Source organism: Haliotis cracherodii, unplaced genomic scaffold (assembly GCF_022045235.1).
Source record: "Haliotis cracherodii isolate W230 unplaced genomic scaffold, xgHalCrac1.p SCAF_6, whole genome shotgun sequence".
NCBI lineage: Eukaryota > Metazoa > Mollusca > Gastropoda > Lepetellida > Haliotidae > Haliotis > Haliotis cracherodii.
Window position 1 is genome coordinate 62,644,026 of NW_027266319.1, and position 15,201 is coordinate 62,659,226.

General features: G+C 41.4%; 1 protein-coding gene across 14 annotated transcripts in view; it reads left to right on the top strand.

Moving 5' to 3' along the window:
* LOC139446763 (plasma membrane calcium-transporting ATPase 2-like) overlaps positions 1-15,201 on the top strand; it is a 186,237-nt gene that overhangs the window by 129,335 nt on the left and 41,701 nt on the right. For all 14 annotated transcript variants that reach the window (XM_071228086.1, XM_071228085.1, XM_071228084.1 and 11 more), the window contains one exon: positions 10,330-10,590. In XM_071228086.1, coding sequence (XP_071084187.1) covers positions 10,330-10,590 — 261 coding nt within the window. The remainder of the gene's footprint in view (positions 1-10,329; positions 10,591-15,201) is intronic.

Here is a 15,201-nt window from a genome sequence, read left to right on the forward strand (position 1 = left end):
TCTTTTTACGGAAGGAGAGGGGGGCATGGGAGGCCCAAACATCTGAGACCAGAGTCACTACAGCATTTCTTTCCACAAACATGGGCGATCGGGAAGCCTAGTGGTTAACGCGTTCGCTGGTCATGCCGAAGACCGGGGTTTGATTCCTGACATGGGTACAATGTGTGAAGCCCATTTCTGGTGTCCCCCGCCGTGATATTGCTGGAATATTGCTAAAAGCGGCGTAAAACCATACTCACTCACTCACTCACTCACTCACTCACTCACTATTATCCAAAAAAGTTCAAGTTTAATGGATGTTTTACCTAAGTCTGTTACCGCTATATCTCTGACAACAAACTCCTCTATGGTTGCAATAAGCAGCCACCCGTGCATCAATTTTCTAAGTGCCCAGAGCATTCTTTATGGCGAGGGGCGGTCGGGTAGCCTAGTGGTTAAAGCGTTCGCTCGTCACGCCAAAGACCCGGGTTTGAATCCCGACATGGGTACAATGTGTGAAGCCCATGTCTGGTGTCCCCCGCCGTGATATTGCTGGATTATTGTTAAAAGCGGCGTAAAACCATACTCACTCACTCACTTTATGGCAAATATGGTAATTTGTGTTAGCTTAAACCCTTAATGTACAATCAGCTATGCATTATACTTGTGCTCTGGCCTTGTAATGCCTTGTAATTCCCTGGAATATGCAGACCTCATTTTACACGTTATTGAAAGTCCAAACTGATTAAAATTCTTGTAGACTTGAATTTGACAGATAGAAAACCGATGAAGCTTCAACTTTGTTTTCATGATGACATAGAATTACAAACAAATTTTCAGCTTAAGTAATAAACATTTCAACATTATGTTCGTGTTCTTCTTTGAAATAAATCGGTGCCTAGGATATTTGCTAATGATGTTTTCATTCTATGGATTAAACCCAACAACAGGTTCACATTTCTTTGATCATTTGTTCAAATTAAATTTAGACCAGTTATCGTCATGTCGGCATCACAAGTGTGATTAAACCCCCCTGTTGTTGAACCCAAAGCAATTTGCTATTGTAAATTGCAGTAGGGTTTAGTCATATGAGACCATTGTTGTTGTCAACAGCGGTTCTGTCTATGTCATCGTTGTTGCCTTTTATGGACTTGAGACTGCAGGAAGCGTGTCCACAGACTTGGCTGTGTGGGAGGGCATTGCTAAATTAATCAAAAACGGCTTCAGTAAGGAATAAAGATTTACAGCTTGCAGTAAATGTCACATTATTGACAGCTGAATTGGCTTTGTTTGTGTATTTACTAAATGAGATGTTTGTTTTTAAAAATGTTTTTCATAATTTGTGAACCTTTTCCTTCTTTTTCAAAGAAACAGAAATATTTTTTTGACAGGTTTTGTAGTTGAATATACTTGATTTTCTTGTTTGTTTATGGAGGTTATGTTTACATTGTTCGTGGTGCACTCCCTTCTTCTGTTTTTGGATGGAATATGTAATTGTATCTTTCTTAGGTTTTCTTCCTTGAGGAAGTTGAGGCTTTCTGTTTAATTTCAAAATTTGTGTTTATCTCTGTGTTCAGCAATATTCCAGTCATTAGTTTGTAAATAATCGGACCAGACAATCCAGTGATTGATATTGTGTTCATCGTCCCTGATGATTTCGTTGGGGGAGGATGAGATGCAATCATCCAAGTCACCGAGCCTGTTCACCCAGTCCATTAAGCTGCATCTGCCCGCTTGTGTTTCACTGTGGAATGACAATAGGTCCAATCACCGCAGTCTCTTTGAATTGTATGTCAGTATTTTCTGAATAAATAAATAAATAAATAAATAATCCTATGTTTCAATATATTCAATACTCTCTAAAATATCGCCATAAACTTGACAGGGTTGCATATTGCCCATCATCAATACATGGTGATCTTGTACACGCAATGCTCCTTGTATACAAAACCGTATTGATGGTGCATATTGCCCATATCTCACACTGTGATTTGCTCCACGTTCTGTATCATGTTGGCAACATTGTTGCATCTCATGGTGACAGAATTAGTCACTTATGCTGAAGCTTAAAATGGTGGCAAAATGTGTACCCAAGTGCATGAGGCCTTTTCAAATGATACTGTCCTAATTAAATCGTGAAGATTTGTACACTTCCTAAAGGTAAAGTTTCTTTCTACGTGTAGGATTAATTCACTCGCATTCTGTTGAAAGTGGGTTTGCGGATATATGTCGATGGATGTGGATTTCTTCTTTCACTCTAAGCAGTAAGGGATCGAGTATTCCTATGTATGAGAGAAATCAGTACTTGGTTTCCTTCAGGATTGAAGGCCTTCCTTACCATCAAGCTTCTAAGGAGTCCATTGTGGTCTTACATTGATCGATTTCTTAACGCCACAAACTGCACAAACTGGGAGATCAATAAAAACAGGACATTTGAATGGCAATCATCAGGTTAGATTATATTTATTTGTGCAATTCTGTAGAATATGTTTGCCTATAATAGTCACAGTTAATGTGATGTCATTAAACTCATGATCAATCGGAAACAACAGTTTGATGTATTTTTATAGATATAATATTAATGAAGATATTTTGCAATTGCCACAAGAGATACAAATAGTTTTACCAGTTTCATCGGAAATTTGGCTGTTCAGTAAATAATGTGTATTGTCAGAGTAAACAGCTGGTAAATTGAGAAATGGTCCGTATTCTGGTCTGCAAGATTTTCCGTGGTTCTCAGTACTTCTCATCATGGTACACTCAGGACATGCTTTTCTCACAAAGTGACCTTCATTCATGGGTCTGGCCGGAGACTACCTGAGGCGATCCGCCAGGTCTCACCAAAGTGGTAAACGTCTGAGACCTGCATCACTTCTGGCTTTCCTCCCACACGCCGTGATGTAACTGTTAAAAGTGGCGCTGTACCCAACTCACCCACTCCTCTGGTCAGACCTGACTGCGAATAGCTACAAAAATGCAGATGAAGTGTGAAGCAATATTCACTGACTGGTTCAGACTCGTAATGCTGGAATATTTCTGGAATATTGCTGATTGTAGCATTAAAACAACAAACCATGACAGACAGAATACTTTCTCTCAAGCAGACACGGGGAATACTGTTCAAAGTGACTTTAATGCCAACCCTCTCATCTATTCAAAGGTGTTATGGCAAGCTGTGAAAGAAACCCTATCAAGATCCCTTGCTTGTAAGCATCGTTCAATCTCGGGACAATAAACACCAATCTCCATCTGTCTATTTAGAGTAGCCTCCCCTTTGCTTGTGTGTTTTAGTGCCTGTCAAGTTGTATGATTTCATCAGATAAACCATCTTGTAATGAAGAACACGATGTGTCCATATGCTGACAGAAATGTGCCCAGAATTGTCTGTGGAGGATGAAGTTGTTGCTGCACTGGTTAATGTAGAGGTGTGGATCTGTAGGATCCAGTCGCAGACAATGAAAACACAAACAGAACTTGAGATGTGGTAACAGTATATGAGTGCAGTAGACATTTGGGTGTTGAGCGATGCCTGAGAGCTCCATCTTTGTGAAATGTAAGGAGTGCCTCTGACAGGCCTATAGTCTGTCTTACAGACCCTGATTCAAATATATCAAATACAGCCCATGCAAGTCTATAATGTTTGGCAAGTCTTGATTACTGCAGTAACTGAAAATGAAAAGAGTCACTGGGGTTATTTTAATAATATTTTTATTAAGATAATTGAAGAACTGTTTTTTTTCTGTACGATATGTTCATTTCAGAGACTAGATGTAAGTCTAACAAGTTTACTCAGTGCATAGATGTTCACTCTAACATTATTTGGGGTGAGAATTATCGCAACCTTTCTCCTTTTCATAACATCAGGCAGCTAAATATTTGTTTATTGCTTCATCTGATTGGGGTCTAAAGTCACCATCAGATAAGATACGAATGGTGTTAATTTAATTATATTTACCAACAGGTTCTCTGTCAGATTAATAAGGAATTTAATATAAACTTGAGTAATAATTGTATAGAGAAAATTAGATAAATAATATTTATTGCAGAAACATTCCATTATGGAACAGATGCAATTTAAAAAAAAGTGAATTATTTAGTCTCATCATTGCAGCCCCCTTAAAGAGAACAATTCCTACATATCAAGAGAGGTGGTGGGTAGCCTAGTGGCTAAGGTGTTAGATCATCATGCTAAGGTTCCAGGTTCATTTCCCACACAGGTGTCATGGGTGGCCTAGTCGTCTAAGGCGCCGCAATTCACTGTGCAGAGTTGTGTCCCTTGGGCACGCCAGAAACCTATGATTGTGGGTTCGAATACCGGTTCGCCCCGATTATGTTTCTAGGTTTGTCAGCACCATACCCGTGCTCGTGGGTTTCATCGAAGTGGTAAACGTCTGAGACCTGCATCACTTCGGGTTTTCCTCCCACATAAAGCTGACACGCCGCGATATAACTGGAATACTGTTAAAAGCGTCATTAAACCCAACTCATACACACACTCATTTCCCCACATGGGTCGAGGATGTGAATCACAGCCATGATACTGCAGCAAAGTGACATCAAATTCAACACTCTCACTCATTCACTACATCACTTGTCCAGGTGAGAGTAGTGTTTTATGCCGTTATTAACAATATTCTAGCAATATCACGGCTGGGGACACCAGAAATGGGCTTCACACATTGTACCCATGTTGGGAATCGAACCCGGGTCTTCGGCGTGGCGAGCAAACGCTTTAAGCACTAGGCTACCCCACAGCCCCCTTAAGCAAGAGTGAACCTTGGTTAGGTGTATCAGTTTATTTTAATCGTTTATCAAGTTTTCAGGCAACCTGAGCCACATGTCTAAGCATATGACTACATCAGCACAGGTGTGTAATTGTGAATTGTGTGGCAGCTTAAGTAGTTTTTGCTGTTAATTAGTGTTAAATCTAAACTCTCAAATTAGAATGATTGTTCTCTTCTCTTATGGGTTGCTAGATTCTGGTTCTGCTGGGAGAGAAATATTTTGGTTGTTGGTGGTTTTGAGCTTTGCTGTACATCTATGCTTGGCCACCTTACCTCATAACTATTCAATAAATTTTCTTTTTCTTCTTCGAACAAACTCCCACCTTGCACAAAGTTTGTCTACAGTTGCCATGGCAACACACACACTGGTGTGAAACTCATTATCCTTGATTGATCTAGGGGCAAAGGGAAACAGTTGGGGGGGATGGAGAATGTGGCCCCGGAGGGTGGGGATCTGGTGTTGAGGGAAACGGCAGGGGGTGGGGTTGTCCATGTAATGGAATGGAATGTAGTTCTAAATAAAGGTAACTCTGTTGAGGGTATGGAAATGTTAAACTGAAGTGATGTGTGTAGAGGGGGAGGGGGGACCTATAGGTTGGGGGGGAGGTTCTAGGGATGATGGAGGTCTTGGGTAGGCAGGGGAGTTTTGGACATCGTCTCTAGGTAGGGGGTTGGGTGTGATGGGGTTGATGGATTGGGGGGGGGGAGGTGGTCAAGAGATGTAGGTGGCTGTTAAGGTTGGAGGTTTGTTTGTTGTTTCATGCCGCATTAAGTTATAAGGCGGCGATCTGAAAAATAATTGAATCTGGACCAGACAATGCAGTGATTGACATCACACAATCCACACAATTTGGATATGACGTCACGTTATCAACCAAGTCACAGTGGCGGACCAACCGATCCATTAAGTAGCCTCTTATGACAAGCATAGTCACCGGTTATGGCAAGCCAGGACCTACTCTAACCCAGACCTTAACGGCTAGTACTATCCGGCTAGTACTATCGGTATGTGTAGGTAGCTGGTGACCTACATTCTTCCCCGGAATCCTCCCAGTGTAAATCAGTGTAAATGTGTACTGGTTATCTTGTCATCCTATTGTCATCCATCCTGTAGACGTCAGCAGAATGTGTCAAGCTGGGTCACGTTCCTGCATGTACAGAACGCTGCAACAGATGTTGGTTACTATCTGTATTCATCAAACTGACTGTGCTGCCTGAAATATGAACAGCCTCCCATGATTGAATTGTCTGTATATAGGTCAGATAGGTCGGAACATGTTTTGTAATGTGTGAGATATTTCTTAAATCTTGCATATCCTACAGAGTTAATTGCTGTTCAGCATTATGCAATGCTCTCTTTTTCTCTCTCTCCTCCCTCCCCCCCCCCCCCCTTTCTCTCTCAATCAGTCATTCTACTTCCCTTCCCTCTCTTAATCTCTCTCACTCCCTCTCTCTTATAATGTGTTTCTAGGTTTGTCAGCACCATACCAGTGCTCATGGGTTTCAGCAAAGTGGTAAACGTCTGAGACCTGCATCACATTTGGCTTTCCTGAAACATTAACTGGAAATAATGTTAAAAGCAGCATTATACCCAACTCACTCACTCACTCACTCACTCACTCTCTTATGATGTCAAGGACTCTCAAGTCCACTGTTCCATGCCCTGGTAAATACATGTTATTATGAGAATGTTTTACGAAGTAGACCCAATCCCAAAAGTGAAACATAACCCTTTACACTTTACACTTTACACCTTAACTTAACTACACATTCCTCCTACCTGAAGTAACACACAGGCGTATAAAACACAACACCCTCCCCAGACAGGTAGACAGGCATCGGTGTGACGACACGGAGACCAGGTCACCGGGCCACATTCCTATCACTGCTTGACGGGTTGGTCCTGTTGGTTTACATTGCAGAGATGTTCCGGCCCTTCAGTGTCATCACTGGCCTCAAGGGTCTATTTAGTATCGCCACCTTGTCAACCGACCCGTAAAGATGCTTGGTAGAATAGGTCTTCAGCAACCCATGCTTGCCGTAAAAGGCGACTATAACGGTATCGGTGGTCACTTAGGGGAGGCTCGCTGACTTGGTTGATGCATGTCATCGATCCCAATTGCGTGGATTGATGCTCATGCTATCAATCATTGGATTGTCTGGTCCAAACCGATTATTTTACAGACCGCCGTCATATAGATGTAATATTGCTGAGTGTGGCGTAAAACAACAAACAAACCAAACAATCATATTGAACAATAAAAGTAGGACTGCACTTGGAAAATATTTTTGAACAAAGGATTTGTGTGTTGATAGAAATTGAGATCTTGAGAGGGAGATAGTTATAAAGAGAGAAAAGGAAGGAGGCAGAGGTCATCAGGGAGGAATAGTTTGAAATCTTCGGATCTTGAGACAGAGATGAAGGAAAAGGAATGAGATTGAGGGAAGGTGTGAAATTGGGAATGAGAGACTGAGGAAGGGAATGGATGAATTTGATTAAAACATTACGAATTCTGATTTCTAACACTGCATGTATGGGGATCCAGTGTTTGAAATCAGAATTTAAATTTTTTATTGATAATTTACTTGCAGTTTATTTTTGCCTGCCATCATATTGATTTAATGTGTGGGTATCCAAGCATAAGTTCTTTATTAATACATAGTTGAACAGAGCTGACAATGGTAAACACACACGACCGTAAATACATGCTTGATTATTGAACACTACAGCAGCTGTTAGGTGTTGCTCCATGCATCAATGTGAGGTGTTCTTATGCAGTCACACATGTAAATCACACAATAGGTCATTACGAATGGCCACACAATGTGGCATGCTAAAGTATAGTAATGTGTTTGTCATGCATGTTACACAGGGATGAATTGTGTCGTTTTTAATCTGCCAGAATCATAAAATTTTGAAGCAAATTCTGCCAATATGATTAAGTGAAATTTGTAACAAATTTGTCCAATGCATTGCCTGTGATTTAAACTTTAAATGTCATTAAATAACTCACAATTGCACTCCCACTCAACCACCCACCCACCAACACACTCACTAACTCACTCACCCACCCACCCACTCACTCACTCACTCACTCACTCGTTCACCAACACACTCACTCACCGACTCACCCACCCACTCACTCAACAACTCACTCACTCACTCACTCACTCACTCACTCACTCACTCACTCACTCACCCACTCACTCACCAATCCACTCACTCACTCACCAACCCACTCACTCACTCACCCAACCACTCACTCACTCACTCACCCACCCACCCACCCACTCACTCACTCACTCACTCACTCACTCACTCACTCACTTAAACACCCACTCACCCACAAAAACAATACAAATGACTACAATAATCCCTGACAGAGCGCCAGCTGGCGCTGGTGTTTTAGCTTTGGTGCTAGACAGACCTGTATTGTACGGAAACATGCACGACATTGCTCCCTTCCTGATTGTCAAGGTCAAAGGAGTTGTAAACACAAAATGGCTATAAATAATATACATCTGCAGTGCTGGGAGACATCACAAGCATTTCTTTCTGGTGCTCTTTGCGCTGCGACTATATGTTATAAGTTGACATTTTTTAGGAGTCTCTAAAATAACAAGATTAGCAGCATGTTGTGTCATGTTGGCCTGTGATGGAAATTCTTCCTGCACTTCCTTTTTCCTAGTATAAAGCTAATGCTTGTCTTGATATTTCTATTCTCGTTCCTCTTCTTACGCTTATGTGCGTTTAGGTACATGTGTAAATGTGTTAATAATCTCTCCATTATGTGCGTATTTGACCTTGTCATTAATACATAATACTACAAAAACCCATTGGGATTCCTGGTTAGATTAGGGTGACTATCCATGCTTGTCATAAGAGGTGACTTAATGGATTGGGTGGTCAGGCTCAGAGACTTGGTTTAATTGCCTGTCATCGTATCACGACGATGTGATCATTGCTCATAGTATCAATCACTGGATTGTCTGGTCCAGACATGATTATTTACAGGCGGTCGTTATATAGTTGAAATATTGCAAAGTCAAGCATTAAACAGCAAACAAACAAATAAATAAATATAAAATAGAACCCAAATGAAGTCAACATAGACAATTGCTTTGTACTTTTTGTGCACTTTTTTGTGAACCAACAACAGAAAGAATTTGTGTAACTATTTTTCAAACTACATACAATATCGATTTGTTATGATCAAGATAAGCATGCATATCGGCTACTTAGGGGGTACAAAGGAATGGCTCATCTATTGACCATTCTGTTTGCCTCCCCCTGTTCTCAATGTGTGTTTTCCATAGGAAGATGGAATATTACTTTATCAGGCTCACAATTGTGAACAAGGAATTGCAAAAGATAAGATATCGAACTGCAGTTGGGAATGCGCCCACAACTTCTTGTTCAAACACTTAAATGCAATATATTGATGTTGTTCATTAAATATTCACCATTTCCAATTCTACAATGACTCAAAATGAAAGGTTTTTTTCGGTGTTCAGGAGGACAGGCAGATGTAGCATATTTCTGAAATTGGATTTGAAAGCTTTTTTCGTTGATCAATTACAATTGGCTGAGAGAACGAGGAAAGCAGCTACCCAGGAAATGGATATTTTACAAACATCACCATTGTGGGTCGCACATGACTGACTGCTAAATGAATTTGTAATAAGTTCTCAAGTTTTGTAAGACCAAGATAAAACAATATAGATATTATGACTGATGATAGAATTTGAGGGGCACAAGGTCTTGGCGAAATGGCAGTTCCTGTAAGTTTGATTCAAGCCTGTGAGAATACTATTTTTTCATGAATATGAAAGTAGAAATGAATAATTCTCACTCACTCACTCACTCACTCACTCACTCACTCACTCACTCACTTTGTTGATTGGCTGATGGTGTTGTTCTTAGTATCGATGCCCTGATTGTCTGATCGATAGTTACATGTATTTACCGGCCACTACCATAGAGCTGGAAATTTACTGAGAGGGACCCAGTGATACACACACAGACACACACACAGACACACACACAGGCACACACACAGGCACACACACACACACACAGACACAAACAGGCACTCTCACTCACACACACACACACACACAGAGACACAAACAGGCACTCTCTCACACACACACACACACACACACACACACACACACACAGACACACACACAGACACACACACACAGACACACACACAGACACACACACACACAAACAGGCACTCTCACACACACGCACACACACACACAGGCACACACACACAGGCATGCAGACAGACACAACACACACACACACACACACACACACACACACACACACATGCAGACAGACACACACACACACACACACACAAACAGGCACACACACAGGCACACAAAGAGAGAGACACTATAATAAGGATAGAAATGGTGTTTTGTTATTCCCCCTGCATATTATGCGAGGGGATAGAGTCATCTGGTCTGTCTGTCCATCCATATTCCATTTCTGGAGCATAACTTGGAATCCATAACTTGAAAGCTGACCGTTTGTGTTTTGTGCTTGCAGTAGAGCAGGAAGAGGAGGAGCATGGAACAGATTCAAGTGTGGAGGAAGCTGCTGGCTGGATTGATGGCCTGGCCATCTTGGTGGCCGTGGCTGTGGTAGTGTTAGTGACTGCTTTCAATGACTGGAGCAAGGAGAAACAGTTCCGTGGACTTCAGAACAAGATAGAGCATGAACATCGCTTTGCCACAATCCGTGCAGGAGAGTTGGAACAGATTTCTGTAGGAGATTTAGTAGTTGGAGATATTTGTCAAGTAAAATATGGTAAGTTGTCCTCGTGGGTTGAGCAACGTTTGTGGATTTTACCAACAGGCGGAATTTCTTTTGGAAGAGATTTTTCTTTCATGGAGTAGTTTGTTTGTGTATGTTTTGTGTTTTCCAGCTTTTGGGGAATTATAGTAAATATGTCGACGCTAAAAAATGAAGATTCATTGAGTGGCCTGTGTTTAACAGTCGGTGGATTACCTGGATTAACACATGCTGATATCATCCAGTTCTTCAGAAACAAGTCCATCAACGTCATTTACAGCAATTGGACATCTTTAGGAATTGAAGAGTTGTCTCCCTTGACATACGAAGCTTCTGCCCTCATATACGGCTGTTGATGCCTGCTTGATAGTCCAGTGCAATCTTGAACACAGTCTAATGGATATCTAACAGAATTCTATCTTGACAATGGATTAGTCTTTTCTCATTTCCATAATCCATCATATCCATGGCCATCATGGCTATTTTTTATTCTGTAGGTTAACGACAGGCAGATGTATTGATGTGCAAGTTGGCAGCGTCAGTTCTTTGAGTGAGGGGGGGCACGGGTGGCCCAGTCGTCTAAGGCGCCGCGATTCGCTATGCAGAGTTGCGTCCCTTGGGCACGCCAGAAACCTATGATTGTGGGTTCGAATCCCGGTTCCCCCGATTATGTGTCTAGGTTTGTCAGCACCATTACCGTGCCCGTGGGTTACACCGAAGTGGTAAATGTCCGCAACCTGCATCACTTGGGGCTTTCCTCCCACATTAAGCTGACACGCTGCAATATAACTGGAATACTGTTAAAAGCGGCGTTAAACCCAACTCACTCACTCACTCTTTGAGTGAACTTACCCAGTTGGATGAATCGATATGTTCCCACTTGCTGCTTGATCTGTACACTTCTCTCCCCACATCATCACCACCCCGCCCGAAGGCCGATGCAAATTTAATCACTTTCCATGAGTGGGATGTGGGCTGTTGTCAAACTACAAGCAACATCAGTTGTCAATCAAAACCTGAGCCGTTTGGGTCGTTCTGTTCGGGGAGGTTTGGAAACATGGATGATGTTCCCCCTGGACAGAAAGAGGAGCAGATATTAAAGGAATGACTTAACCACCGTCCTCCCTCAGCCATGTTAGCCGAGTATGCGTCAATGCCGTACTATCCAGCCAGCGCACTGATCCATACTGAGATAGCCGGGATCGATACAGGTTTGGTGTGTCGGCTATGCCCTCCTGGTCCAAGTCTGCTATAATTAAAGCCTTCTTGCACATTTGCCCTTCACAAAGTAAAAGCTTTCATTATATAGGCAGATGGCACATGCATACCAATTCCAAGCTTAGGTGCGAAGAATACAGATTTATTTACCAGAGTTACGTGGGGTATAATAAGCTTAAACATCACCATTACCCTCCAGTCTCTGGAGAAATTCCTATAAACAGGATTGGAAAGTACATTAATTCTTAGAGAAACTGCACTTGTTGCTTGGTTGAAAAAGCATTGACAAATATATAGTGGACACTTAATTCATCTTACAGGCTGCCTGCACGGAACGACAGTTATTTACAAGGACTTTGCCTGACGTTAGTAATGCCTGTACGTTGCTAAACAGGTCATGAGTGATTGGAATTGTCGGCCCCGTAATCATACTGGAGATTTAGCTTAGATCAATATTTTATATTCTGTCCTGGTGGTTGGTTGGCAAGACAGGCTAGGATGGTTGATACCTTGTCGACTCTAAGAAACCTCATGGGTTATTCATCAAGATAATGCCAAGCTTGGATGTAACTGTCCCAGGACCAGATTAATGGAAACATGGAGGCCTGAGCCCAGGGGAGGGCAGGTTAGGGTGGGGGAGGATCGGGTGACGGCAGGGGGCAGTTATTGTGGGAGAGAATCGGGTGAAGGTTTTGGGGGGGTGGGGGGGAGCAGGAGGCAGTTAGTGTGGGGGAGAATCGGGTGACGGCTTTGGGGGAGGGGGGGGAGAATTGGGTGAAGGCAGGAGGGTTATGGGGACCCTTAGGGTTGGGGAGAATCGGGTGACGGCAGGGTGGGGGGGGGGGGGGGGGGGGGTGAAGGCAAGAGGTTATGGGGACCCTTAGGGTTGGCAGTGGTGTTTCTAAGACACAGAATTTTGGGATTTCCGCATTTGCATGACGTCTTTGCGGCCTAACCTTTTTAATTTCAATACAGAAATGTTTTAACTGTGTTGAATCTCGCTACCGTTTGTTAACAAGGAATTTAAAATGTGGTTCATTTGATTGGTTTTCATATTGTAGCGGTCCATTCGTGATTGTCATAGCAATACCTGAGCTTTTTTACTTACAACCCTTCTGATGGTCCAATTGTGCCTCTGTCCCAGTCACAAGTATTGTACTATAATCATCTGTTTTGCAAGTTTTCTGCTAGGCCTACATTGCATGTGTGTTTTTAAATATTACTTATACAGATGTTTACTGCAGGTTTTTTATATATGTTAGTCAAGTTATGAAACAAACTCGGTTAGACTTCATGTTTTCCAAAGAAAACAGTAAGTCTTGTTCAGCGAGTGGGAACGATACATGGCTATCCACAGCAGACGACAGTCACATGTCGTCTGATTCTAGTGACAGTGATTCGAATAATGCTCAATCTCATTAAAATCAGATCTTAGTTCTCGCTATCGCTAAACAAAGATCTGAGGACAACCCATAACGGGTCACGTCAGAACGACCTTTCATCCAACCAATCAGACCGTCGCTTACCAGATCATGAAAGTGACAGTCGGAATGTGTTTTCTGATCATGCAACCACGAAATATTTAACACGGGGTATTCCGAACGACAGTTACAGGTTTTATGATTATATCCATACAATCTAGGCCATCAAAAAGCCATTCCAGAATGTTCTTATCATTTTTAAAATTTTAATCGAGAATACGTCAAAATATATTTCGAAACAGAGTCACCAGTTTGAAACTAGTGTCATAAAGCTTGAGAAAGCTGCCTTCTGATTGACTAATGTCGATTCTTGTCAGTCAGTTCATTGGTTTGTCAAAATTAACGAAAGGCCGTTCTGACGTGACCCCTAATTGGATGTCCTCAGATCTTTGTTAAGCGGTAGCGAAAACTAAGATCTGATTTTGATGAGATTAAATAATGATGCTCATGGTCCGAAACCGAAGGAAAAAAAAGAAAAGAAAAGAAATTATTCCAAAAGTCATGGCTTCGTTATGCCCATGGCCTGTAAGACTGAAAAGGGATGCTTTGTGCCGTCTGTACTGTCCACAAAGAAAAAACACATTTACTGGCGATGCATCGAGTACATTGAATGTCATGTGAAATCGTCTGACCACGTGGAATCGGTTTGCGTTGAGACTTTGAAGAAACATCAGCAGGTATGTCATTTTTTAGAACATTTAATATCTGTCTAGTCAAAGGACAAGTACAATTTCATTAGGTTGAGTCAAATCATTTCAAACTTTCTCTTTCTCTTTCCCTAACAATCTTTCAGATTGAATTGAAATTAATAATGTGGCAACATGTTACACAGAATAAAAGAAGATGTTATCGTTAAAAAATGTCATGTATTAATATAGCAACAGTAAACAATAGGCAAATCAGTAATGTTAGAATCCTTTTTTCAGTTCTTCTTGGTAATGTATGTCTAAAATGTGTTGGTGTATTCAACTTATTATTAATATTGTTATTATTTTTGTCATCATTTAAGTATGTCACATGTTATTTTGGTTATGGATTATCGTAATTACAATATTAGACTCTAGTTATTATACTTATCCAGTTTATGAAACTTGCGCATTTTTGTTGTTGTCAAGTTAGTAAAACTTCATTCAGTAGATGACTATTGTCCTGCCTACCGTTTAGCATATTCATAATTTGATAATTAATGTTGCCATTATGCTAATGAGCACATCTAACATTGTTTTCCGTACATTCTATTCCAGGCTGCAGATGAGGGGGTAGGGAAGAACACGTGATGAATGTGTTATTACAGCCCGGATGTCTTTGTTTTGGATGGCCAAAGTGGACATACCAATAAAGAAGTAGACAAGTTTTGTGGAATTTCAATCATTACAGGAATGTGGTTCTATTAAAAAATTAGCAGGTTCGAAAATGCTACTTGCACTTCAAGATGGACAGGAGAGGTGTTTCAGCGTGTTTGGCAGATGCTGTTCCTGGAGATATATTAGCGATGCTGACTTTTTCTCTATGTTTTGGAGGATGGGAGTAGAGATATTGCACTGTGTAAGAAGATGGTGGTGTATGCTTGTACAGTGGATCATTCTACACCCCTGCTGTGATGTTGCTGGAATATTGCTGTGATATTGCTGGAATATTGCTGTGATGTTGCTGGAATATTGCTGTGATGTTGCTGGAATATTGCTGTGATTTTGCTGGAATATTGCTGTGATATTGCTGGAATATTGCTGTGATGTTGCTGGAATATTGCTGTGATGTTGCTGGAATATTGCTGTGATGTTGCTGGAATATTGCTGTGATGTTGCTGGAATATTGCTGTGATGTTGCTGTGATGTTGCTGTGATGTTGCTGGAATATTGCTGGAATATTGCTAAAAGCAGCATAAAAACTATGCTCACTCACTCCCATTCACCCTACAAACATTACC